Source organism: Rousettus aegyptiacus, unplaced genomic scaffold (genome assembly GCF_014176215.1).
Source record: "Rousettus aegyptiacus isolate mRouAeg1 unplaced genomic scaffold, mRouAeg1.p scaffold_m13_p_2, whole genome shotgun sequence".
NCBI lineage: Eukaryota > Metazoa > Chordata > Mammalia > Chiroptera > Pteropodidae > Rousettus > Rousettus aegyptiacus.
Genome location: NW_023416295.1, coordinates 170,635,417 through 170,659,813, shown reverse-complemented (window position 1 = coordinate 170,659,813; position 24,397 = coordinate 170,635,417). Strand labels below are relative to the sequence as shown.

The following is a 24,397-nucleotide window of genomic DNA, read 5'->3' as shown; positions in this document are numbered from 1 at the left end:
CTACCAATTACAGAGCCATGTGTTTTAAAATCTCGCGCTGTAATGGTAGATTTGTCTGTTTTTCTGTGTAGCTCTCTTCGTGTTTCCTATGTTTTAAGACTATATATTTGCATGCAAATTTGGAATTGTTCTCTCTGATGGATTAGAATGATTTCATTATGAAGTGACCTTCTTTTCCTCTAGTGATGATTTTTTTTTTCTGGTATTAAAATAACTGTACTAGTCTTTTTGTTAGCCTTTGTTTGCATGCTGTGTTTCCCCCCATGCATTTACTTTTGCTCTTTCAGCATCCTCATGATTTGGAACCATCTCTTGTATCTTTTGTAAATTGCATGCAGTTAGATTTTAGCCAGTACGAGAATCTATGTATTTTAACTACAATATTTATTCCAGTTGCATTTATTAAATTATAGTGCATTTGAATTTATATGTCATCTATCGACCTCACCTGTCTTGTATTTATTTTTTTCTCCATTCTTGCTTACTTTAGGATTGATTGGGTTGATTTTTCCCGTTCTATTTTTGCCCTCTAATAATTTGGGTAAATACTATACACTGCATTTCCACTCTTTTAATGTTTACTTTGTAATGACAGTTGCTTTCTTAACTAATCAAAGTTCGAGTGTATTTGGTATCTATCTTCATGTTCTTCCTGAAGAATCTAAGGATCTTAGAACACTTTAACTCCGCTCACCTGTTATATGCTATTGTTGCTGTGTATTTTAGCTCTATTTTTATCCAGAAGACATGGTTATCGTTTTTGTATTATCAGTGTTCATTGTTCTTCATCCTCTATTGCATCAGACCTATCCGTGATGTCTTCTCCCTGACGGAAATGCCTCCATAGGAATTCCCTTTAGGGAGCATCTCCTAGTGACAGTCTTAGTTTTTGTATTTGTAAATGTTATTATTTTACTTCGTTCTGGCAAGATGTTTTCACTGGGTACATTGTTTTTGAAATAAATTTTCACTGGATACATAATTGTAAAATGTTGGTTATTTCCTCTCAGGACATCAGACACATCATTCCTCTGCCTTCTGGCTTCCGTTGCTCCTGATAAAAAGTCAAGTATCAATTTGTCACTTCTTTTTCTTCTGCGTGTCAGACAGAAGCGTTTGGACTTTATTCTGAGGACAACAGGGAATTATGGAAGGTTTATAAGCACTAGCGTGACTCAGTCAGATCTGCTTTTTCAGAAAGCACTCTGGCGCTGTGTAAGTACTGGGTGGGAGGGGATGGCGGCTCAGTGGGAAGGTCATTGTTGCAGTCCAGAGAAAGGACAAGGGGTGTGGAAAGGCAGGGCTTGGGATCAGTTGCGATGGGCGGTGGACGCCGGAGGTGCGCGAAGACTGGGTTCCTGGGAGGATGAAGGGAGATGCCGCGCTGAAACAGGAGTGGCTTGGGCTGGGTGGTTAGTTATAACGAGTTCTTCTGGGACCTCAAGATCCGATCATTCCACAAATAGTTGAACACCTACTACATGCCGAGCGCCCAGCGCGGTTTGTGTGTGTTGGGTCTTGGGGCAGCGCGGTAGCAAAATCCGTTCCCGTGTGCACCTTTAATCCGCCACGGCTACACCTGCTGCGGATTTTTGCCCAGCTGGGGGCCCTCGAAGCAGAGCCCGCGCCTGACCCGGGTGTCTCTGCATTACAGCCCACGGACCGACGGACGGATGAATGGAACTATGGCTGTGGAGGGGCCTGCACAGCCCTGGCCAAACGGCGCCGCTCTGGGGCCCAGATCTGGAGAGACCGCGGTGTGGTGACGCTGCGACAGGTTGGGAAGCGTTGGCCGTCCCCACCCTCCCTCCTGCAGTTCTGGGGTCCGCGCCGCGGGGCCGCCCGCTCCTTTGTGAGAAGTGGGGCAGACGGCCTCCCCCCTCGGCCCGTTTCCTCATCTGCCCAACCCATGCATAAGTCACCAAGGATTTTAGGAAACGCGTCTGAGTGTTGGGATCTCATCCCGCCGCGAAGCAGAGCGGGGCCCACGTCAATTAAGTTTCGTGGGCGGGCGGCCGGGCGAGCTGCGCGCGGCCCCCGGCTCGCGGGCGGGGCGGGACGGAGCCCCGACGGGGCGGGGCTCTGGCGGGGGCGGGGCCGGCGGGGAGGGGCGGAGCCTGCCGGGCACGAGCCGAGCCCCCGCCCCGCCCACTCCCCGCGCGCTCGCTTGCTCGCTCGCGCCGAGGAAAACGTTGCGCAGGTTCAAAAATGGAACGTCGGCGGCGTGAGGGAACGCGGGGGGGTGTGCGCGCGTGCGCGTGCGCGTGCGCGCCCGGGCGAGGGTGACTGGGACCCCGCCGGCCCTAGCATCGCGCGCCTCAGCCGCGGCCCCGCAGCTCCGCCCCCGGCCTGGCCCGGCCCGGCCTCGGGCCCGCTCGCCCGCCGCCCCGCATGGAGCTGTCAGCCATCGGCGAGCAGGTGTTCGCCGTGGAGAGCATCCGGAAGAAGCGCGTGAGGAAGGTGAGGTTGCCGGGGGGCGGCTCCCAAGACCCCTTTGGGGTCCCCTCCTGCTCCCAACACCATCCGCTCCACGCTGGAGGCTGGGGGAAAATGGGGCGGGGGCCCCAGGCAGCCCCGCGCTGCTGGGCTTGTTTCCCAGCCCATGCCTCAGTTTCCCCCGCCACCTTGTAGGGCGAGTAGAATAAAAGTTGTCTCCCCGGGATGCTGGGGGCAGCTGAGCCCGCCAGAGCTGGAGGTGAGGATCTGAATGTAGGGATCCTGAACGCCATCCTTCCTCACGCTCCCCTTATCCTAAATATGGGGAGACTGAGGCCCAAGTTGAGGAAACACCTTGCCTAGCGTGTGAGCGTCGCAGCTGGGTCTCGAACTCAGGACTCTGGACTCTTGGTACCAAGACCTTTGAAGTTGGAGGCGGAGCTTTGGAACAGCCTCCTGCCTCAGAAGTCTTAGTTGCTGGACTTCGACCTTTTCCGATCCTCTCTACACCCCACCTCCATCTTTCTCTCCCTCTTCCAGTGCACACCCCTCTGTCTTCCCCACCCCAACTCTCGGCCCCGCCCGGCAGGGCTCGGCGAAGCCGCCTACAGCGCTCCGGTATCCTCGAAACTCCTCCCCCTTCGCCTTGGCCTTCGCCTCCGCCTACAAAACATACACCCTGAAATTTAAGGAGGTCTCTGCCGGGTTTGGGTCCCCGCGCCTCCGGCTGGACTTCGGCGGTCCACAATTCCTGTGCACATGTTTGCAGAGTGGGCTCGTTCCGGACCGGAGGTTGGGGATGCGAGTCCTTGGGGAAAGTTCCTCTCCTGGCACTCGCCACCATCCTTTGCCCCCGTCGTCTCCTTCCTCTCTGCAGCCCCTCCGGAGGCTCCAGCCACAGGGCTGGGAGGGAGCTTAGAGGTCACTGCCTCCCATTTGAGGCAGAAACTGAGACCCAGGCAAGGGAAGTGACCTGGTCAAGGTCACACAACAAGTTAGAGATGGAAGTAGCACAGGAGCTCAAGTTGGCTGATTGCCAACTCATCTTACCAGAGGGAAAACTCTGTCCTGATATCTTGGGCCAAGGGTTAAGGTCAAGGTGGGCCTTGAGCTTCTTTTCTTCCCCCAACTCCGATGGGGTTGAACTTTGCCTTCAAGTTGGGGCTGCCCCTCCTCCTCCCATCCTCCAGAGTTTCCTGAATTTTAATTTATTCCATCGAACCCAGTGCTCTCCATGAAGTGTAGCCCAAGCAGACACAGTGATTACCCCCTTTCTGCACCGGCCTGAGGGTAGTGCCAGAGGCTGAGGAGCGTCATTCCTTCAGCCATTCAGCCATTCGTTTAAAAAAAATTTACTGAGGATCTGTTATATACTAGGCACCATTCTAAGCCCCAGGGAGGGATACACCTGTTCCCTCGAGGACCGGGTATTCTGGCAGAGATGCCCAATGAATAAGGAAATAAATACAGACGCTTTCCAGTGGGGCCGTGTGCTATGCAGACAGAATTGTGAGGTAGGAGGGATAACATTAGGAAGGGTGGCCAGGAAAGGCCTCTTTGAAGAGGTGACATATCTTGGTCTCAGAGTTCCGGCGTGGAGGGGTTTCCGCCGTTGGATGGGGTTGGACTGGAAACTTTTGAAGGCCCTTGTGAGCTGTGAGGAAGAGAGGGCCCCGGCTGGATTTTCTGACTACTGGAGGGGTGACCATCATTTCTAAAGGTGGAGACTTTTTCAGCTTGCTCTGGGGCCCTGTTAGGAACTTTTGAATTGAGAGCCCTGCCTCTCCCAGGGAGGGGGCTGGTGGGACTAGATCCTTGGGAAACACCTGAGCAAGGATTTTCTATGATTTGGAGAGTCTTCTGATCTAAAAAGGAAAGAGAGTTTTGGTCTTAGTGCTGGGACTCTGGACACTGGATCTTTGGTGATACATATACCCCCATGTAGTCTCAGTTTCCCCATGAGTGACGTGAGCTCGAAGCTTCTGCCACAGGAGCCCCAAAACAATCAGGAGTCAGGGGAACTCCTGTGCTCTAGTAGGGAGGGTGGTCTGGGGTGGTCATGTAGCAACGAAAGTTTGAGGGGGTCTCTGGGTTGGTGGGGATCTGGCGCAGGGGAGTTCCCTGGTCTGTGTGTGTGTGTGTGTGTGTGTGTGTGTGTGTGTGTGTGTGTGTGTGTTGGCGGATGTCTTATCTGCAGAGGGGATTGGGCCTTACTGTCCTGTGAGTGGTTGCCTTACTGTGTATCTCACTGTGTCTGCTTCTCTTTTTCCCCAGGGTAAAGTCGAATATCTGGTGAAGTGGAAAGGATGGCCCCCAAAGTAAGGTCCTCTGTGTTTGTCTGCCTGCCTGTACATCCCTCCGTCCACCTTTTGCCCTCTCTCCTGTCTAGCGTTTAGCTACAGCCGCTCTAGTAATTGGTTGGCAGGTCTTAATTAAATCATCTCCTCTGGCTCTCAGTTGCCCCTCTGCCAGCTGAGGGGCTTGAAGCACATGATGGTCAAGGCGGGCCCCAGATTCCCTTCTCACCTGCTCCCCTCAGTTGAGCTTCATCTTCCAGTAGGAGCCTCCCCTCCCTTCCTTGCTTTTCCTGGCACCTGGGAGGTGAAGGTCCAGCATCCTGGCTTCAGAGATGGCTGCTGGCCAGGTGGAGGGGCCTCCAAGCCACAGCAAGTACAGGGCTTGGGCAGGGGGTTGTGGGGCTGGGTAAGACAAGTCTAGGCAGTGGGGCACGAGTCCTCAGTGCCATAGAACTAGGGACAAAACTAAGCCCACCTTGCTGTTGGACAGCACTCTCTAGTCTACAAAGCAGATTCCCATACAGCCTTGTGAGGCAGGTGGGCTGGTGATCTCTAAAAATGAGGAAGCAGGCTCAGAGAAGGTAAGCCGCTTGCTTTAAGTCACACAGCAAGAGTCAAACTAGGCCTCCTCATTTTCAGGTATCTCCTTTGTGCCTCTTCCCCCTTAGAGTTGGGGGGCTGGGAGCTGGGTCTAGGACCTCTCCCAGTGGCTCCACCTATCCTGTGGAGGCCCAATCAAGACCATTCACACAACCAATCACATCCCAGCAGGGAGTTGTTGAGGGGGGTGTAAATGAGCAAGTCGTGGGACCTCCCCATTGGTCTGTAGGTGCCCCACCTCCCTGCCCTGTCTCCCAGAGACCTACTCCTGGAATCCCCCTCTGCGCGGGAGCCTCTGCTCTCTGTGCCAGGGGCTTTCTGCTGTGCTGGTGGAGGGGGCTGGCCTGGTATTGGGTCCTAGGCAGCATCTCGAGGGCATGGTGGGAAGAGACAGTAAAGGGGAAGATGGTTTATGCTGCTTCAGCTTCCCTCTCCGCAAAATGTGTTCAGTAGTCCAGGCCCTGCCCTCCTAATGGGCTCCTTCACCTATGGGGTGAAAGGTTTGGGCCTGTGTCCAGGGTGACCTGCAGGCATCCTTAGGATTGGGGTTGGTGGCTGGCCAACAAGATAATGCGCTTGTGCATTCCTCCTGCTCCTGCTACCCCTTCCCAAACACCCCAGGACTGAAGGAGGGTCCTTTCCTCCACTGGGCAGATGAGAGGTAGATGTCCGGCCTGGGCGAAGGGGCAGCAAGAGTGCGGGAGAGCTGGAAGAGGGAGATGCCCAGGCTGGGCAGCCGGAGCACTGGCTCCCTGGCACGTGCTCCCTTAGCTTCTGCACCAGAAGGCATTGTGTTGGAGTGTGGTCCCAGCTTGGTGGTCTTCAAGGCATTTTTGGCTATTTTTCCTCCTTTGTAGATTCCATCTTTTGAAAGATTTCTTTTTCTGAACAGAGGTACTTATCAATTAAAAGTTGCATCTCCCATTTTTATTAATCCCAAATGAATTATGTCCGCCCATCAGAGCTTCCACAGCAGGGAAGACATAGTGCCCCCAGAGCAGTCCCTCCATGATTCTGTTGGCTGGAGCCCTGGCCCCGGGGTCCACTGGTTTCTTAATATGCTGAGACCACCTGATGGGCCCTTCTTGACTACCTTTTATGACCCCCCAAGGGAGTTCTGGGAGCCCTGTTTGACCAGATGACTTGGGTACCTGTGGCTCCCCAGCACTTTGGTCCTGGGTTCCTGGCCTGGCTCACAGCTGGACAGCTGTGAGCTCTTGGGCAGGTCCCCAATGTGGTGGCACCTCTGCTTCCTCATCTCCAAACTGGAACAATAAAGCCTTTGTCACAGCGTTGTGAGGATTAGGTGATGGCTAGAAAGTACCTGCTGCATTCTCAGCCAGCCAAGCACTTAGTAAATGTTTGCTATTAATAGTTAGACAGCTCAGCTTCTAGGTTTCCCCTAGCCAGGAGAGGCACCTGGGGAATTCCATTCCTCACAGAAACTCAAAGTGGCCTAGAAATCATTTAGCTGAGTTCTTAGATGGGGAAACTGAGACCTAGAGGGAGGTCCTTACAAGACCATAACTTCCGTGTGCCGCGTGGTCCCCACTTCACATCATCCACTCTGTCACCCACTTCACTGGGAGGAAGACAGAGCATCAGAGGGCTCTTTTGTAACTCACTTCGTCTTCAGTCTCCTCCTCAGGGGGGTCTGGCTTGAAGCAGGAGCGGAGAAAGGTGGGGATTGGGTAGTTGGGCCGGCTGCTCCCTGCAGACCTGGGAGGCTCAGCTAGGGCAGTGCCCGCATCAGTGGGGAGGGGAGTCACTCTGGGCAGGAAGGCTTATATTAACAACAACAACAAAAACACGTTCTAAAGGAACACCAGCTCTGCGCCAGGCTCCTGTTAAGCCTTTTCATGCTTTGCCTATTTTCTCTCCCAGCAGACAAATGAGTGCTTTCCTCCCCAGCAGGTGGGGCAGAAGAGCTTTCTTGCTTCTGGCAGGTACAGCAAATGGCACAGGAAGAGGCTGGGGGCATAGGGCAGGGGATGTTTAATCATCAGCTGCAGGTGCTCTCAGCCCCGCAGAGACCTTCAGGCACCTCACTGTCCTTGCAGCCTGCCCAGGACTGCTGTTCTCCCTTTGAGACCGCGTTCCTTTCATCCTTTTCCACCTGCGAATGTTGTGGCATCTTCTCGGGAGGACCGCCTCCATGGAGCGTTAGTAATGACTTTGTCAGTGGGCACAGCAGTAAGGAAGCTGCTCATCAGTAAGCCCCTGTGATCAGGCACTGGCCCATTTAATTGACTCATGGCAACCCACTTTACAGATGAGTCCTTGCCCAGGGATACAGCTGGGGCATTTTGAACTGTGGGCTGACTGACCCCAGGGCTTGGAGGCCTAGCCCCTTTGATACACAGCCAGCTCCGGCAAAGGTGACAGAACATCTCTTGTGTAGTGGGCACTGATGGCTAGTTCAGTAGGAAATGCTCAGGCTGTAGACCCAGGCCAGGCTGCCTTTGATGAACTCCGTTCTATATATTTACCAACTGTGTGACCCAAGGCAAAGCCCCTGGCCTCTCTGCACCTCCATCTCCCCATCTGTGAAACGAGGCCCTAGCCTTAAGGGGCCCTGCCAAGGCGCGCCTGTGACAATAAGTTCATAACAGGGCCAGAGGCAGAGGTGCTTCCTTCTCCTAAGACTGGGTTTGGGCAGCAGCAGCAGAGTCCGGGACTGGATCCTTGGCAGGTTTTTGCACTCTCTAGGCTTTTGAAATTGATTTAAGGCTTATTTGCTTTTATGATGTATCATAATGAACCAAGTACTTCACATGGCTTAACACAGCTAATAGGAATATCAACCCTAAAAGCCAGGCCATTGGCAGCCCCACTTCACGGATGCGTAAACAGAGGCCTCAGCGGTTGGGTCGCTCGCGCAGGGCTTGCCGCCAGCCCACCTCGCTTCTTATTGTGGCCAGCTTTAAATCCGAGTCGGGGAATGGGGCAGGCCTGGCTCTGCGGGGCGCCCCGCCCCCAGCACTGCGCGGGCCTGCGCAGACCCGGCTCTGGCCCCAGCCGGGAGCCTGTTTACAGGACCCGAGGGGGGCGGGGCTTTCGGTCACGTGGCCGTGTTTACCTCTCAGTCGGCGCGCGTCGTCCCCGCCCCCGTCCCCCATTGGTTGGCCCGGTAAGCCGGGGTACGCGCCCCCACTGCGTGCGCGCCCGCGACGCCCAAGCTCGCGGAAGAAGGGAGGGGCGGGGCGAGGCGAAACGGGTCCTCGGCTCCTCCGCTAGTACTCCGTGCCCGCGCAGTGGGGGTTCCGTCTGCTCCCCCCTCCTGGCCCCGTGATGTCGCCCAGGTAGTGGACGCTGCCGCCTGTGCGCTCCTGTTCTTGAGCCCTTCTGTTCCCGAAATGGGTTTGCCGTCTCTGTGGCCTCTGGTTCCCCACTCTGCGGAGGAGCACTATTGTCCTCCATTTTAGGGGAACCCAAGGTGTTTGACAGACACTTGTGCTATCCACCTCCCCTTCCTTTCCCCTAGCATGGAGCAAGGCCAGGCCTCCAGCTGCCAAGTGTGACCTTGTGCTGTTCCCTCAGATCCCGTGTTTGGAAGCCCCAGGCTAGTAACAACCCCCTTTGAATCCTCCAACGCTTTCTGTACACCTACTGTGTTCCAAGCCTCGAGGTCCCACACCGAAGACTGGTCAATCAGGGTGTGCCCCTCTTCCATGGACATCCCAGCTTGGTGGGAAGCCAGATACGGTGACATGTGAGGGACCAGAAGGCAGAGATATAACTGAGTTCCAACCACAGACTGGCCACTCATTGGCTCAGTGGCTTTGGCAAGATATTTACCCTCAGTGTCTCCATTTGTAAAATAGGATCACCTACCTCATGAAGACGTTAGGAAGAGTCGATGGGTCCCTGGTGATGAGAGTCCACGCTCCCTCCTTGCTGCTACTGTGGTAGTGCTGGTAATGCTAAGATGAGGAAACGGGTCCAGAGAAGGTTAGGGACTTGCCAGGAACCGCATAGCAGCTACATCAACAAAAAATGGGCAGGATGTTGGGGAAGCGGGCAGGGCAAAGTGAGGTGACCTTTCCACAGCTGGAGAAAGGGCAAGACAGCCGAAGGAGGAACACAGAATTCCCCTTCTTGTAATTAGTTCCAGTTGCAGAAATTCAACCTTCATTTTGGGAGAGGAAGGTTTGGAGTCTCAATCAGCCTCTGGTTGCTCATAGTTGGGGCTTTACCCAAACTATTAAAAACAAAAACAAAACCAAAAAAATCTGTTTCGCTTTCAGCATTGCTTCAGGGTGAGCGAAACTGCAGTGGCTTGTAGAGCCATTCCCAGGGTGCCTGGGGAAGGGTTGCCATCTGCCCACCAGGATGCCGGCTGGGTTCATCAGTAATTATGGTAGATGCCAAGTGTAGCAGTAAGGCCATAGTGGGGAGGGTTCACCCTGCTGGGAGAGGATTTGGAGGGGACCGTTACTAGCTGGGAGAGATGTCAGGGAAAGCCGCAAGGACGTGGCTCTTAGAAGGATGAGTAGGAGTTCACTGGAGGGGGGCGAGCAGAGCATGTACAAAGGAAGAGAGGTGAGATCGTGCCTGCTCAAGCTGGGCATGTGGCACGTGGGTAGGGGCCGTAAGGCCTTAGGGTGTGGACCTTCTTTGCTGAATCCACAGATCTCAACAGGACACCGACAGGAAGTCAGTATGCAGCAGTGTCACCGAGAAAGGAGAGGATTCTGTTTTAGGGCAACTTGTTTGATCCAGATTGGACTACTGTGAGGTTCCACAGTCCCAGGACAGTTTAAAATGAAGGTTTTAGTTTGGTTTTAGTGTGGACCATGGGGGCAGGGGCCCTGCCCAGCCTCTTTCTACCTCCTAACACCTCCCTAACACCTGCCCGTCTCCCTTCGTATCCAGCAGAGCTAGGTGCAGCCCTGGCCGGAATCATATTGCTTTGGTTTTGTTTGTGCATACACCTGTGCATATACACACTGTTAGGTTTATATCTGGTATATTTGCATGTATGTGCATATGCACACATACAAACATACGTATGTTTTTAAATTTTTTATGTACTAGCATCTGTTTATGGTGAGCGATACTGGTTTTTCCACTCGTGAAAGTCATATACAGTCTGCTGTAAAAATAGAACTATATAAACTAAAAAGTGAGCTATATTAAAGGCTGATACTAAGTAAATGACAGTGCAGGTGGAACAAGGGTGGCTGAGCTCGGGAAGTGCTGAGCAGGTTGTCCCACAGGGCATGCTCTCTGGCCTGGGACTGGTAGAAGACCCCCCGGGGAAATGCCAAGCGGTCACAAGGCCTGCCATATGACCGCTGCTCCATCCAGTTGCCGGCCACTTACCAGATTCCGACCGTGTGCCGGGCCCTGATACAAGGGCGCTTCAGACCTGACCACGATGCCACAGATGTGTCCTGAGATGGGAGGGAGCAGCTCAGCCTGGGCAGAGGCTGTGCTGGGGCTAGGGTTTGAGGAGGGGTAGGGACAGCAACAGTGATGAGCACAGAGCACTTCCTGTGTGCCAGGCACTGTTCTAACCACTGAGACACATAACGCATTTAATCACCATAAGAGTCCTTTATACATGGAGAAGTAGAGGCAAAGGTGCATTAAGGAAATCATTCAAGGTTCTACAGCTAGCAAGGGCAGAAGTGGGATTTGAACCCAGGCAGCCGGGCTCAGAGTCCCTGCCCTTGCCACATACTCTTGCCTCTTCTAGGAAGGGAATCCGTGATTTAGAGGCCCTGCCCTCTTCCAGACACCCCATGCTCCTGAGGTGAACATGGGGTCTCACTGGGAGTTGGACGCATTTATAGGTGGCATGACCAGTGGTCAGAACGAGGGGAGTTCTGGTCATGCTGGAGCCCCAAGGAGGCCCCTGACCTAGCCTGGGTGACCAAGGACAGCTCCGTGGTGGTGAGGGCTTGAGATAGTGGGCCCTGGTGGAGCAGCCGCGGCCTCTGTGAATCCAGTGGGGGGGCAGGGCAGCTCTGACTTCTCTCGTTTCTCTCCCAGGTACAGCACGTGGGAGCCAGAAGAGCACATCCTGGACCCTCGCCTGGTCATGGCCTATGAGGAGAAGTAAGGGGCTCAGCCTGCCATGGGGCTGGGTGACAGGCAGGCTTGGAGGTTTCCCAGGGAGCCTGCCATTGGCTTGGCTCTGAACAAGGGGCATGGGCAGGGGGGGTCTGGCGGGGACAGCCCATTTTAGTCTGCAACTAGGGGAAAGTGTCAAGTACCAGGTCCAGGGCAGCTGAGGGCCCAGGTCCTTTTCCTATTGCTGGGTGGTGCTGGCCACTTTCCTCCTCTCCCCAGGCCTCGGTCTCTCTGCTGTAAACTGGGCCACCCCAATAACTCCTGCCGCAACTTCCCTGTAAGGTAGGGTTTCAGTTCCAGTGAAGAGCATGAAAATGCATCAGAGCAATGCCGTATGTGTGATGGGTAGCAATGTCAGCAATGCCCAGTCATGCCCTTGGGGACAGATCAGAGACGTGCTCCTTGGAGATTCCCTCAGCAGGAGAGGATGAGTCTGATAAAGCTCAGGGCAGGCCTGGGAGGGGGCCTGACTTTGGAGCCAGGATAACTGAGTTCTTCTGGTCCACCCCACCTGGCCACCTCCTTGTTGAGTGGCCCTGGGTAAAGCTGCCCAGGCCTCAGTCTCCCATATCTACCCTTGCTCTGCTGAGATTCACAGGTTGGCTCGTGGTCGGCAGCTTCTCCAAAGGCCATGAGGACACATCTCAGCAGGGAGCTTCCCAGTGTGGGGACTTTGAGCAGAATCTAGAAGGTCCCTTCTGCTGCGTGGGCCCAGCGCCAGGCCCAGCACCCAGCGGTGCTGACCTGCCAGCAGGCATCCCCCGTCCTGCAGCCTCTCCCCAGACATTAACCTGTGCAGCATGGACCGTTCCCTACAATCATTTCATTTGGCTCCTTCTGGAACCCCCAGAGACAGGGTTGAGGGTCCCGTCTGACAGGCGGGGAACCTCGCAGCTAGGAAGTAGCCCAGCCAGTACTCAGCCTGGGCCCTTCCTCTCTCCCTCATGCCCCGTCTCATCGCTTCTCTCCTGAGAGGTCTGCTGCCGATTCAAAGGACCAGTTCCCGCTGTTTCTTCTTTTAAAAAGGAGGGCGACCCTGTCCCACTGCTTGCGGGGCCTTGAGCAAAAGAGTTGTGACTCTGGGAGAATCTTTTGGAGTGTCCTGGAATGTGGTAAGGAGAGTATGGGCAGGTGTTAAAGGCCTCAATTAGAATCCTGGCCCTGCCCTTACCAGCTGTGAGGTGTTGGGCAAGGCCTTTCCTTCTCGGAGCCTCAGCTTCTCCATCCATGAAATGGGGATACTATGCTGACCTCATGGGGCTTTTGTAGGGAGCAAAGGTATGCGAACGCACTTGGTAAGCCTGTACGTGTGGACACATGTGTGACTATCTTCTCATGGTAATTGGGGGCCATCTAGTCATTTGATTTGTTCAACAAGTCTTGGTTGAAATCCTCGTACATGCCAGGCACTATTCTAGGCACTTGGGACACAGCAAGAAAGCACCGATGAACGTCCCTAGCCTCATGTGGTTCACACTCCAGCGCAGAGACATGCGATACGAAGTGCACTAATACACACGTCCAGTGTCAGACGGTGATCACCGCTCACAGACAGGGACGTGGAGAAGGATGAATGGGGGCGCTAGTTTCCATGGACGGCGAAGTGGTGGTGTTTGACCAAAGACCTGAATCAAGTGAGAGAATGAGCCCAGTGGGTACGTTAGGGACCGTCCCGGGTCAAGCACAGTGCGTGCTCAGGCCCTGGGGGGAGGACCTGTGTTTGAGAAGCAGCATGGAGGCAGGGGTGGCTCTGCGTGTGGCCGACTGGCGTGGTGTGAGCTGGGAAGCTGTGGGGGATGAGGGAGGAGAGGGGCCGTGGGGGGAGGGCAGGGGCAGCTGAAGGGATGGGGGGGTCACAGCTCGGGGAGAGCAGAGTAAGTCCTGGTGGAGGGTTGGGGTGATATTTTGAATGAGTCAGAGAAGTCAATAGTTCAGGAACACATTAGGAGCTGGAGACTCCTGCAGACCGAGCGCGTGACGCTGGCTTCCATCTCTGTCTTGGTGAGAAGGCAGTGGAAGGGAGTGATGTCCACTTAATGCCCGCTTTGCAGGCTTTTAAAAAGAGACTCCGGGGTGCGGCGAGGGGGCTCTGCTGGGGCGCCCCTGCACACCAGGAGGGGCGGGGCGGCACTGAGGGCTTGCTGCGGCCGCGACCCAGTGGTGGCCTCTGCCCTGGACAGAAATTGTCGGAGTGTCCAGGATTGACAGAAACCAGGCCCTGGGCTGGTAAGGACTGGATAGAATGGGCGCCCCACATCAACCGCCCTCCCCAACCCCTCGCAGTTTTCCGGGCAGGAAGGGGAAGGGGAGGCTGCAGACTGGGTTCCAGGCCTATCCTGCTGACCCCGCCTGGGATCCCAGCCCTGACCCTCCCAAGTTTGGAACCCAGAGCTCAGCATTTTCACCGGTGGCGGCAAGTGTCGTAATTTGGCGTCACGTGAGTTACTTAACCGCTCTGTGCCTCAGTTTCCCCCACTGTGAAATGAGGATGGTAGTAGTGCCTCCCTCACGGGGTGGGCGTGAGGGTTAAAGCCGTGCCTCGTGCAGTGCCCAGTAAGTGATGATGATGATAAATGCAGTAAACACGTTATCATCGCCATTATTTTCCCTCAAGGCCCTTCCCTTTCCCCCCTCTGCTTCCTCCTCCTCTTCCTCTCTTTCCTTTTTCTTCCCTCTCTCTTCCTCTATTATTTTAGCCTTTCTAACCCCCCCCCCCCATTTCCTAAGTACTAGGGACCTCTCACTCTTGTCAAGAGCCCTGGTGACCATCTGGGAAGGGAACCTCTTGTTCCAGACAAGGACACTGAGGCCCAGAGAGGGGAAGTGACCAGCAAGGTCTCCCATGGGTCAGGGCAGAGCTGGGCCTGGAACGGGGTGTGCTGGTGCTCAGCACTGGGTGCCGAGAGAGGATTCTCAGCCTTGAGGGCGTGGGAGGTCTGTGCTGATGAGCCTGGGGAGCTTGAATCTCAGTGCCCTGGATGCTTCTTTCAAATGCTGGTTCCCTGTGAGGCCAGCTCCGTAGAGAGGGCAGGCCCTCCACCGGCCAGGCAGCCCTGGAGACAAGTCCCTGACAAGGGCCGCTGCTGCCTAGAGGGGGTAATAGCAGAAACAGCCTCCGGATTCATGAGTTTAGCTGAGCTCTAAGGCCACACAACCAGTACGGGGCGGGGGGAGGACGGTGCTACACAAAAAGCCTAACCTCCATGGCTGAAAGACTCTGTAAGAGAAAGGTTTATTGGGCCGTCCTGCTAGCCAGGAAAGGGCCGATTTCTGGGCCCTGAAGTCTAAACCGGTAGCAGCAGGGCTGCGTGCAGGACACTCGTCGGCCGTCCTGCAGTTGGTGGGCATTTTTTTTATACATTATATTTTTGGGAAGAAACATGCACGTTTTGAAAGATTTTACATTGGCTCCAGATAAGGTGGTCGGGGGGATGGAAAAGGTGAAGTGGGGGCAGCGAAGAGTATGTAAGGAAAAAACATTCACGGCTCTGATTGTGACAGGCGGCAGTCCTGAAAGTCAGTGCCTGCGGGACGCAGCGTGGCTGCTGGTGTCTCGCGGACGCCCGGAGTTGACGTACGGCGCTGACATCCAGTCGGGAACGTGGCAGCCTTCCCAGCTGACCCTCGGCTGTGAACAGGCTGACCGCTCCGTCTCCGTTCGCTCCCCGGCCCGCGGGAGCTCGCTTCAGAACCTCTCAGAGCCTTTCTCTCGTCACTCCTGCCTTCGTATTCCTGCTGCGTCCGCGTGGCCTGTGCAGGGGGAGCCACACGAAGTGTGGGTGGAGTGCAGCGCGGTGGGCAGGACGGAACGACTGACCACCCCCCCACACACACACACCCCGCTTCAGGCCCCGGTGACGTCTCTGTTGCCCTTTCTGGTGTCTGTGGCGTGCGGCTTTGTGTGCGTTCTCAGGTTCTGCCTGCGTGCTTGCGCATTTGGGGTACAGAGAGGCACCCGCAGAGTCTGGCATCTCCCAGGGACTCAGGACAGGCTAATGTCGCTCCCGTTCCCTGGCCGGACAGTGCAGACAGATGGGAGCCTGTCCTCTCCAGCAGGCATGCGGATCCCAAAGGGGAAGGACCATTCCCAGCCTCATCGGTTGCCCTGGGATACTCAAGGCAAACTTGATTGACAGGTTTCTGTACTCTGCTAAGAGGGGAAAAGAGCGACGTTTGGGGGGGGGGGTTGGGGGAAGTTGTTTCCAGTGGCACGTGGAGCAGAGCTCATGGGCGACCCCAGAGCCCAGTCAAGAACCACATATTTTTGGAGATGCCACCTGAGTCCCACCTCAGCAGTTGGGACCAGCGGCTGTGCCCTTGCCTTTTGTCAGCTGGGAAGACCGAGGCCCTGGGAGTTGAACACATGACCCAGTTATATGGCCTAAAAAGAGCAACAGGGAGGTGCCCCTAGCCCCGAATCGGGAGGTGGCCTGTGGAGGGTGTTCCCTGCAGACAGCAGAGGGGGGGGGGGCAGGAGCAGACGCCTTACTTTCCCTTAAATATCACCAGTGTTTCCTTTTCTTCTGCCATCTGCTTTGCACCCCAGGGAGGAGAGAGACCGAGCGTCGGGGTATAGGAAGAGAGGTCCGAAACCCAAGCGGCTTCTGCTGCAGGTAACCCGCCATCGTTGGTGCCCACCCGCAGGTCCCCCTCGCTCGTCCGCCAGCCGGCCCCCTCCATTCGATCGCTCAGCTAGTTGAGCTGAACCACCCTCCCCCCTCAGCCCCATCCCGGCCCTGGGGGCAGGGGCGCTTATCCGGTAAGGTCCAACGGAAGGAGCTGGGAAAGGTTGGAATGTGGGGCTGGTGCCCCAGGAGGACAGCCTGGGGGTGCTGTGGTGGGGGGGAGGGCAGGTGTGTGGCCAATGGGCTCTTAGAATTGTGAAAGTTTAGAATCTTGTAAATGAGCCTTTTTGATGCTCACAAGTCCTTAAAACTCAAAATTGTAATATTTGAGATCCGTAGGGACAAAAACTTTAGAATTGAGGAAGCATGGAAGCTTGGAAGTTTAGAATCCAAGAAAGGGGGACTCTTGGAATTCTGGAACCATAGCCTTGGAATGTCCTAGAGACGTGTCATTCGAGTGAGAAGAAACCTGCAGGGCCTCCTTTTCCAGTCCTCTGCCACAGGTGGCATCTGCTTTGTGACATCCCATTACTTAGGTCTTGGAGGCACTTTTCTGACCTCACTGCTTCGCACTGGAAAGGGGATGGAGTCCGAAGTGATGTAGTTATGTGATTTGAGGCCATTATGTTGCGTGGCTAGTTTCTCTGAGTCAGAGTTTTCACATCTGTAAAACGGGAATGATCGGAATACCTGCTCTCCCTAATTGAGCGAGGCCCGTCCAGGTGTCGGAGCCAAAAATAAGTCTTCCTGGTCTGTGCGCAGTGTGAGCCATGTCCGGCCTCCCGTCCTCTCTTGTCGATCGCCTGAGGCTTCTGCCGGAACCGGCGGGCCTCCCCTCACGCCTGGGTGTGCTCCACAGGGCTCGGTGTGCGCTGGGTCCCTGGGAGGGAAGTGGCCTCGGTCGCACGTCACCACGCTCGGCTCCGTGCGCAGGGCTCTCCGCAGTGAGCGCGCTTCCTCTGCACAGGTGTCCCATCACCTGTTTCTGTGTCATGAATTCCCCTCCTAACTAAGCAGCCGAAAGCAGTGAACCCTGGCGATGCCGCAGTCTCGGCGGGTCAGGGGTCCAGGAGCGCCGTAGCTAGTTCCTTAGCGACTCTGCTTTGGCCTGGGATCTGCTCGTCTGACGGCTTCGCTGGGGCTGGACGACCCGCTGCCCGAGGGCTGCTCCCAGTCCGGCGGGGCGTGTCAGTGCTGCCTGCGGACAGGAGGCCTGCCTTCCTACCGCGCGGGCCTGGCTGGAGGGCCGCTGGTGGCCGCACAGTACGGCCACTTGCTTCCCCAGAGTGGGTGATCCGAGAGAGAGAGCAAGGAAGAAGCGCAGTGTCTTTGACGACCTAGGCTCGGAAGTCCCACACCGCAGTACTCGGATTGTGGTTCACACAGCATGAACTCCCAGGGGCGGTTTTGCTGGGGCCGCCTTGGAGGCTGGCTGCCAAAGCTTGTTCATCGTTTCACTGATGAAGAAACCGAGCGCAGGCAGTTTACCCAGGGCCTCACAGCTGGATTAAGACTCAGATCTGACTTCTGATTCTCCTGGATCCCTGTTAGTAGCTGTGGTTCTCTCATGGTGAGGTGGAGAAGGACGGAGCTGAGTCCGCCTTGCGTAACTGTGGGAGAGTTTACTAGTTTTTGGTCTCTGAGCCAGGCTGAAGGAATGGGTTTAGATAAACCTGCGTATCGGATAAGCCTCCTAGCATTGCAGTATTTTCCAATCCCCTCCCACTTCAGCCCTCCTCCCATCACCATGACAACTTGTACCCCATGCCCAGTGATGGGTATTGGCAATGGATGGGAGAATGGAGCCTGCACATGTGACCTTTGCTCCCAGCTGGAGATGTTTGACCTACAGGTCCCATCTGATGGCCTCACTCTCTTCCTGGGAGCTCTTGGCCTCTGGCCACAGGCAGCAGTAGAAGGTACTGTCCCAGAGTGATTCAGGCCCTGCCAACATTTTAGCACTGGTGGTCTTTCTTGGACTTGTATAAATTTCCCCCCAAAGTCAATAAGACAAATCCCCAAGTTGCAAAACTCCAGCCATTGACTGGTGGGAGAATGTTCCCTCCGGCCCATTTTAATAAGAGTGAGGCAGAGCAATAGGGCTGCAGCTCGGGGCCGAGCAGCGCCCCAGACGGGTCCAGGGGCACCTGCAGGCTACTGGCAGAGCGTCACGCCACCCCGGGCTGCGTGTCCCCCTGGTCAGCTTGCCCCCAGAGCCTCCAGAGCCCCCTGCCTTACACCACCTCATGGCTGCCTCAGCTATGAGTGCCCTTTAGTGAGCAAAGATTCTTTTCCTATACGGAAGAATAATTCCTTAATTCATCTGCTTCATAAATCCGGATCTGTTTTTTGTCAGTCAGTTTTGACTTCATGCCTCTCGTTTGCTCCTTCACTGTGTGCGGAAGGCCTGTGCTTGCGGCCCGTGTCCCTGAGCCCCCTGCAGCTCCCGAGGGAGATGAGGCGGCTGTTTGGGGCCGAGACGAGTGGCTGAGCTGGTCCAGGCCTGGGGCTGGGCTGGTCAGGGGCTACTCTCTGGCCGGGCTGGGGGTGGGCTGACGGCTGGCTCTGGGCCACGAATGGTGGGGAAGAGCACCTGGGCGGGCGGAACAGCATGAGCGAAGGCGCGGCAGTGGGTGGGAGGGCCGGGCTGACCCGCCGTGCCCTGGCTTGCCCCCGCAGCGGCTGTACAGCATGGACCTGCGGAGCTCCCACAAGGCCAAGGGCAAGGAGAAGCTCTGCTTCTCTCTGACGCGCCCACTCGGCAGCGGGAGCCCCGAGGGGGTGGTCAAGGCGGGGGCACCCGAGCTGGTGGACAAGGGCCCCTTGGTGCCCACCCTGCCCTTCCCGCTCCGCAAGCCGCGCAAGGCCCACAAGTACCTGCGGCTCTCACGCAAGAAGTTCCCGCCCCGTGGGCCCAACCTGGAGAGTCACAGCCATCGACGGGAGCTCTTCCTGCAGGAGTCACCGGCCCCGGATGTCCTGCAGGCAGCCAGCGAGTGGGAGCCTGCTGAGCAGCCCCCTGAAGAGGAGGGTAAGGTGGCCCAGCCCCTCGGCCCAGGCCCAGAGACCCTCAAGGCTGGGAAGGTCCCCTGAGTCATCAGGTTCCGCTGGCCTAGTGCCCAGAGAGGGCACGGGGTGCTCTCAAGGCCACACGACCTGCGAGGACCCTGGCACCCAGCCCAGAGCTCTTCCCGTGGTTCTGTTCAGGATCATATCAGCTCTGGTCCAGCCAGGAAAGATGACTGTCGTGCCCTCCTCGCCTGCGTCCAGCCCTGAGCTAGACCCTGACCCGGCCGGAGACGCGGGAGGGCCTGGTGGCGGGCAGCGGAGGGCGGTCTGCATGCTGCCGCCCATTCCCGCCTTCCCCGCCTTGCTGTCAGCGCCGCCCCCATCTGTCTGTCTTTCTCTCACGGTTGTAGCAGATGCTGACCTGGCCGAGGGGCCCCCTCCCTGGACACCTACGCTCCCCACAAGTGAAGTGACAGTGACCGATATCACAGCCAACTCCATCACCGTCACCTTCCGTGAGGCCCAGGCAGCCGAGGGCTTCTTCCGAGACCGCAGTGGGAAGTTCTGAATCACCATTTTTACTTTTCTTAAACTGTTTTTGGGGGGCTTGGGGTGGGGACTTCCAGAGATGGGTAGGGGTTGGGGGTGGGATAATTATTTTATTTAAAAAAATACGGAATAGGAAAAGGGGAGAAGATCCCAACCCTCTCCCACTACCCTGTCCCTTTCTCTGCACGTGATGTTTACAGAGAGGTCTCTGGGTTGCCTCGGAGTAGGAATGGGGAGGTCGAGCGCTGCTCCGTCGGTTGGGGCACCATCTCCAGGGCAGGATGGGGGCAGGGCCGCGTTCTCTGGACACCTCTATCGTTATTCTTCTCTGGAGACACAGCAGCTGGTCCTAGGGACTACAGGAAGATGAGAAGGCCCAAAGCCTCTGCCATGAGCAGCCCACCTGAGCCTTTCTGGTTGACTTTTTTCTTTTCCTTTTTTTTTTTTTGGGGGGGGGGGACGGAGGTGTCTTTATTTTTAACTTTGCACTCCAGCTTGCGGTGGGATGGGAGGCTGCTTTTGACCAGGCGCCGAGGTCAGAGAGAAGGGGCCAGAGGAAGGTGGAGATTGCTGTGGTGTGTCCGTGTGTCTGATACCTGTCTGATGCCCTTCAGACAGGCCTCTGCCTTTCCCCGGGGGTGGCTACCAGTACAGCCCCTTCTGCTGAGCGCGCCACCCTGTCCCCCACGCTGGCCTGTGAGAAGCACTCGCGTGCACACCCAGCCGCACAGATGTGCACACGTGTACTGCCTCTCCTGCCCTCGTGAGTGCGTGTGCGCGTGTTTGCAGACGTGTGCAAAGGGCCTTGCAAGCCTCCTGTGTAGAAACCGTGACCAGGTGAATATGGGGTGATTCACAGCACAGAATAACCTGCCGCCGTCACCCCGCGCTCACCTCGTCTTACATGGCCCATCACATGGCAGGATCCGGCCCAGCTCTACTCGCTGGGAGCCGTGGGCAGGGGTCCGGCCTTGGGCCGGCTGGCCTCCGGCGCCCCGGACACACCGCTGAGGCGTTGCGGCTTCGGCCGGCCAGTTGTAGGCGCGCGGGCAGCTGCACAGCTCGGAGGCGCTCAGCCTGCGCTGCTTCCTCCGGGGGCCTCTTGTTCTCTCTGACTCAGGTGACTTTTCAGCCCTTCCTACTCCCCTCTTTCTCTGTCCTCCTGTCCAGCTCAGCGAGCGCTGGGCGCGGACGTGGGCGGCCAGCGGGGCGGGAGAGTCCCACCACCTTCTCAGGGCAGCCTTGACCCCTGACACCCTCCTCCTCCTGTTCCGTGTTCCCTCCCCATCCACCTGACAGGCCGAAGCTGGGGCTGGCCTTGTTTTCCTGTGGGGGGACCTCTGACATGTCTTCCTGTGGTCAGGCTGCTGTGCACGGTGGGTCAGGCTGTTTACAAGCCCCGCCCCCCACTGGCAAGGGGTCGTGTCTGCCCGGAGGAAGGGGCACTCGTTTTCGGGTTTGCACACACGTGTCCTGTGGACTAGTAGCCTCCCCGGCAGTGAGGAGTGACTTAGCCCCTGTCCCAGCCACACTGGGGTGCGGCATACCGGGGGAGCAAGGAACAGGCGGGCTCCCTCCACCCTTCCGCTCCCGCTGCCTGCCTCCCCCAGGGCTGTCTCCCCACTCGCTGTCAGCAGAATCCCTGCCGCGGCAACGATAGGGCCGCTCTTCCTCCAGACCCCTTCTTCCCACGCTCCCAGACCAAAGACAGCCTGCACCCCGTTTCTGTTTTGGGTGACCTGCTGGCAAGATTCCAAAATCCCTGGTCTCTCTCTCTCTCCTTCCTCCTTAATCCTTCATTGTCCAGGGTTAATTCAGTGCTTCCATTGGGGTACGGTCCCCTCCCTGGTGACTTCATTTACCACCAGCCAGGGAGTTGAATCGGGAGGAGTAAGTGGGGGTGGGTCAGGGAAAGGAGGGGCAGCAGGAAGCCCCACCCACCCAGCTGTGGGACCCCTGGGAAGGGAAGGGCAGCTGGCATTGGGGGCTCTCCCAGGACTGGGGCTCCCAGCAGAGGTGAGGGTGCCAGAGGGTGGGTGGGCAGGGGGGGCCTCTCCCTAGATGCCATGGGCTCATGGCTTTGGGACATGGCTGGCAGCTTTCAGTAGGAGTCACATTTATTCTCCATCCCCAGGGGACACAGGAACTCTTCCTGCCTCCTGGGCACTTTTCAAGAGCTCTTTGTGCAAACCTGCAGAACTGGGGGTTTGGGGGGCTCTCTCGTGGAACGAGGCAGCTGTTTTTCTGCCAGTAACAATGGAACACTGCTTGCCTCTTGTTTAGCCCTTTGCAGCCCACGGCGCCCTGTGTCTCAGGGAAGGCTGAACCCCGCGGGAGCCAGAAGGGCTGTGGACTCTTAGGACAGAGACCTCTGTGAGGGGCCGGGTGTGGCCGTGCAGGCCTGCCTCCCAGCCCTGAGTGTCCCAGCCGGGCTGCCGGCTGCCGGGGCCTGAGAGGGGACGAGGCGTCGCTGACCTCCTACCCCACCTCGCCACCGCCACCCAGAAGGCCAGTACTCCCGGGGCCGGGGGCTTAGCAGCATTAGACCACCTGCCTCTCCTGCCCCCAGCGCCCACCCATTCGAATGTAGCGAGACCAGTCGGTACTTTTCTTTCGCTGCGGGGTGGTCGGAGGAGAATGTTCTCCACCCCCGTCAAGGCGGCTCGGAACGCTGGGCAGCGCGGTGATCGTCACCCCTCGACCCCATCGCCGCTTTCTCCTCTCACGTCGGAGGAAGGCGCTACGCTTCTGCAAGGCGGCGCGGCTTCTGCTTTCTGAGGGGCCCGCCCGGCCTCCAGGCCTCAGCACAATAACGCTTCCTTTGCACAGAATGAGCAGCGAGCTTTGTTCAGACGAAGTGAATGTATTCGGGAGGGGCTGGGCGCGAGCGGACCCCGGCACATGCCTCTTCTGCGTGGGCGTGTGCTGCGGGGAGCCGGAGCGGATGCAGACGCGGTTTTATTTTTGTACTGATATTGGTAAGAGACTGTATAGCATCTATTTATTTAGATGATTTATCTGGTAAATGAGGCAAAAAATTATTAAAAATACATTAAAGATGATTTTGAAAAAAGCTCTTGGGCATCCAGTTCCTTCTTTCGATAGTGTCACGAAGAAAGAGCACCAGCCGCCAGCACGCGGCCTGGGGCGCAGGTCTGCCAGGTACTGACCTTGACCTTGGACAGGCGATTCAGTTTTCTGTGACCTTCAGATGTCGAGTGAAGATTACTTTGGTCATGGGTGGGGAGGGGCTGAGAACTGGAGACTGGAGCGTCGATGGACGCGTGCCCACCGCGCGGTCAGGGTTCGGGGTTCGGGGCAGGAGTGGGCGGGGCGCAGGTGCTGAGGCCCGGCTTCCGCCTCCTGGCTCCTGCAGGGGCGGCGGGGGGAGGGGGGTCCAGCCCTCATGCTGACAGCTCCTAGATAATTTCCTTTAGAAAGTAGGGGGACTTAGCCTGCCTTGTCCTCAGCTTAGAGCCTTGACCCTAATTCTGGGTCCCCAGGAAAAGTCACGCTGGTCTAAATGTCCATCCTAACTCTCAGGTATGTTACCTGAGCACAGCCTTCAGCAGGGGGCGCTATTACTGCACCTTTCAAATACCGAGGTCATGGTTAGCGACTCAGGTCTGCACAGCTGGGCCGTAGTGAGCTGGGAATCTGAACGTGGATCTCACGACCAGGCCTCACCGGGTTCCCTTCCCATGGCTTCAGTTACCCACAGTCAATGACAATCCGAAAATAGTAGATGACAACTTTCAGAAATAAATAATTCATGCGTTTCAAAGTGTGCACCTTTCTGAGCAGAGTGACGGAATCTTGTGCCTTCTTCCCCCGCTGACCGGCCCAGGACATGAATCGTGCCTTCGCCCAGGGTCCCTACCCTGTATGAGCTACCCGCCCCAAACTGTTAGTCACTTAGTAGCTGTCTCCAGTCAGTGTCCAGGGCTGTAGGGCAGCGGCCGCCACAGGGTCGCGGCCGCAGCAAGCCCTCAGTGCCGCCCCGCCCCCCCTGGTGTGCAGGGGCGCCCCAGCAGAGCCCCCTCGCCGCACCCCTTAGTCTCTTTTTAAAAGCCTGCAAAGCGGGCATTAAGTGGACATCACTCCCTTCCACTCCCTTTCACCAAGACACAGAGAGATGGAAGCCAGCGTCACGTGCTCGGTCTGCAGGAGTCTCCAGCTCCTAATGTGTTCCTTAACTATTGACTTCTCTGACTCATTCAAAATATCACCCCAACCCTCCACCAGGACTTACTCTGCTCTCCCTGAGCTGTGACCCCCCATCCCTTCAGCTGCCCCTGCCCTCCCCCCACTGCCCCTCTCCTCCCTCATCCCCCACAGCTTCCCAGCTCACACCACGCCAGTCGGCCACACGCAGAGCCACCCCTGCCTCCATGCTGCTTCTCAAACACAGGTCCTCCCCCCAGGGCCTGAGCACGCAATGTGCTTGACCCAGGACGTTCCCTAACATACCCACTGGGCAGGCTGTGCTTTCTCCGGAGGCTCCAGGGGAGGGTCTTTCCTGTGTCTGCTGGAGGCGGGGCCTTTTCCCTCTGGCGCTGGCCACAACCCGTGACTGTACATCATCCCTCCAACCTCTGTCTTCACATGGCCTTCTCCCCGCGAGCCCATGTCTGTGTGTCTCTTCTTATAAGGACACCAGTTGTATTAGGTTAAGGGCCCACTCTACTTCGGGATAACCTCACCGTAAAGAATTACGTCTGCGAGGACCCAGCTCCGAATAAGGTCACATTCTGAGGTTCTGGGAAGGACATGAATTTTGGGGGGATAGTGTCCAACCCAGTA

General features: G+C 56.7%; 1 protein-coding gene across 3 annotated transcripts; it reads left to right on the top strand.

The window, feature by feature from the left end:
- Positions 1–2,196: 2,196 nt before the first annotated feature.
- CBX7 (chromobox 7) lies at positions 2,197–22,667 on the top strand. 3 transcript variants are annotated; one of them, XM_036237513.1, is made up of 6 exons: positions 2,197–2,460; positions 4,711–4,754; positions 11,331–11,396; positions 15,958–16,024; positions 18,716–19,067; positions 19,459–22,667. In XM_036237513.1, the coding sequence occupies exons 1-6, from the start codon at positions 2,392–2,394 to the stop codon at positions 19,611–19,613; spliced, it is 753 nt and encodes a 250-aa protein (XP_036093406.1). In that variant the 5' UTR covers positions 2,197–2,391; the 3' UTR covers positions 19,614–22,667. The 3 variants fall into 3 exon arrangements, with proteins under 3 accessions (XP_036093406.1, XP_036093405.1, XP_036093407.1); XM_036237512.1 differs by having other exon boundaries at positions 2,223–2,460; positions 19,456–22,667; XM_036237514.1 differs by having other exon boundaries at positions 2,240–2,460; positions 18,995–19,067; positions 19,456–22,667.
- The last annotated feature ends 1,730 nt before the right edge of the window (positions 22,668–24,397 follow it).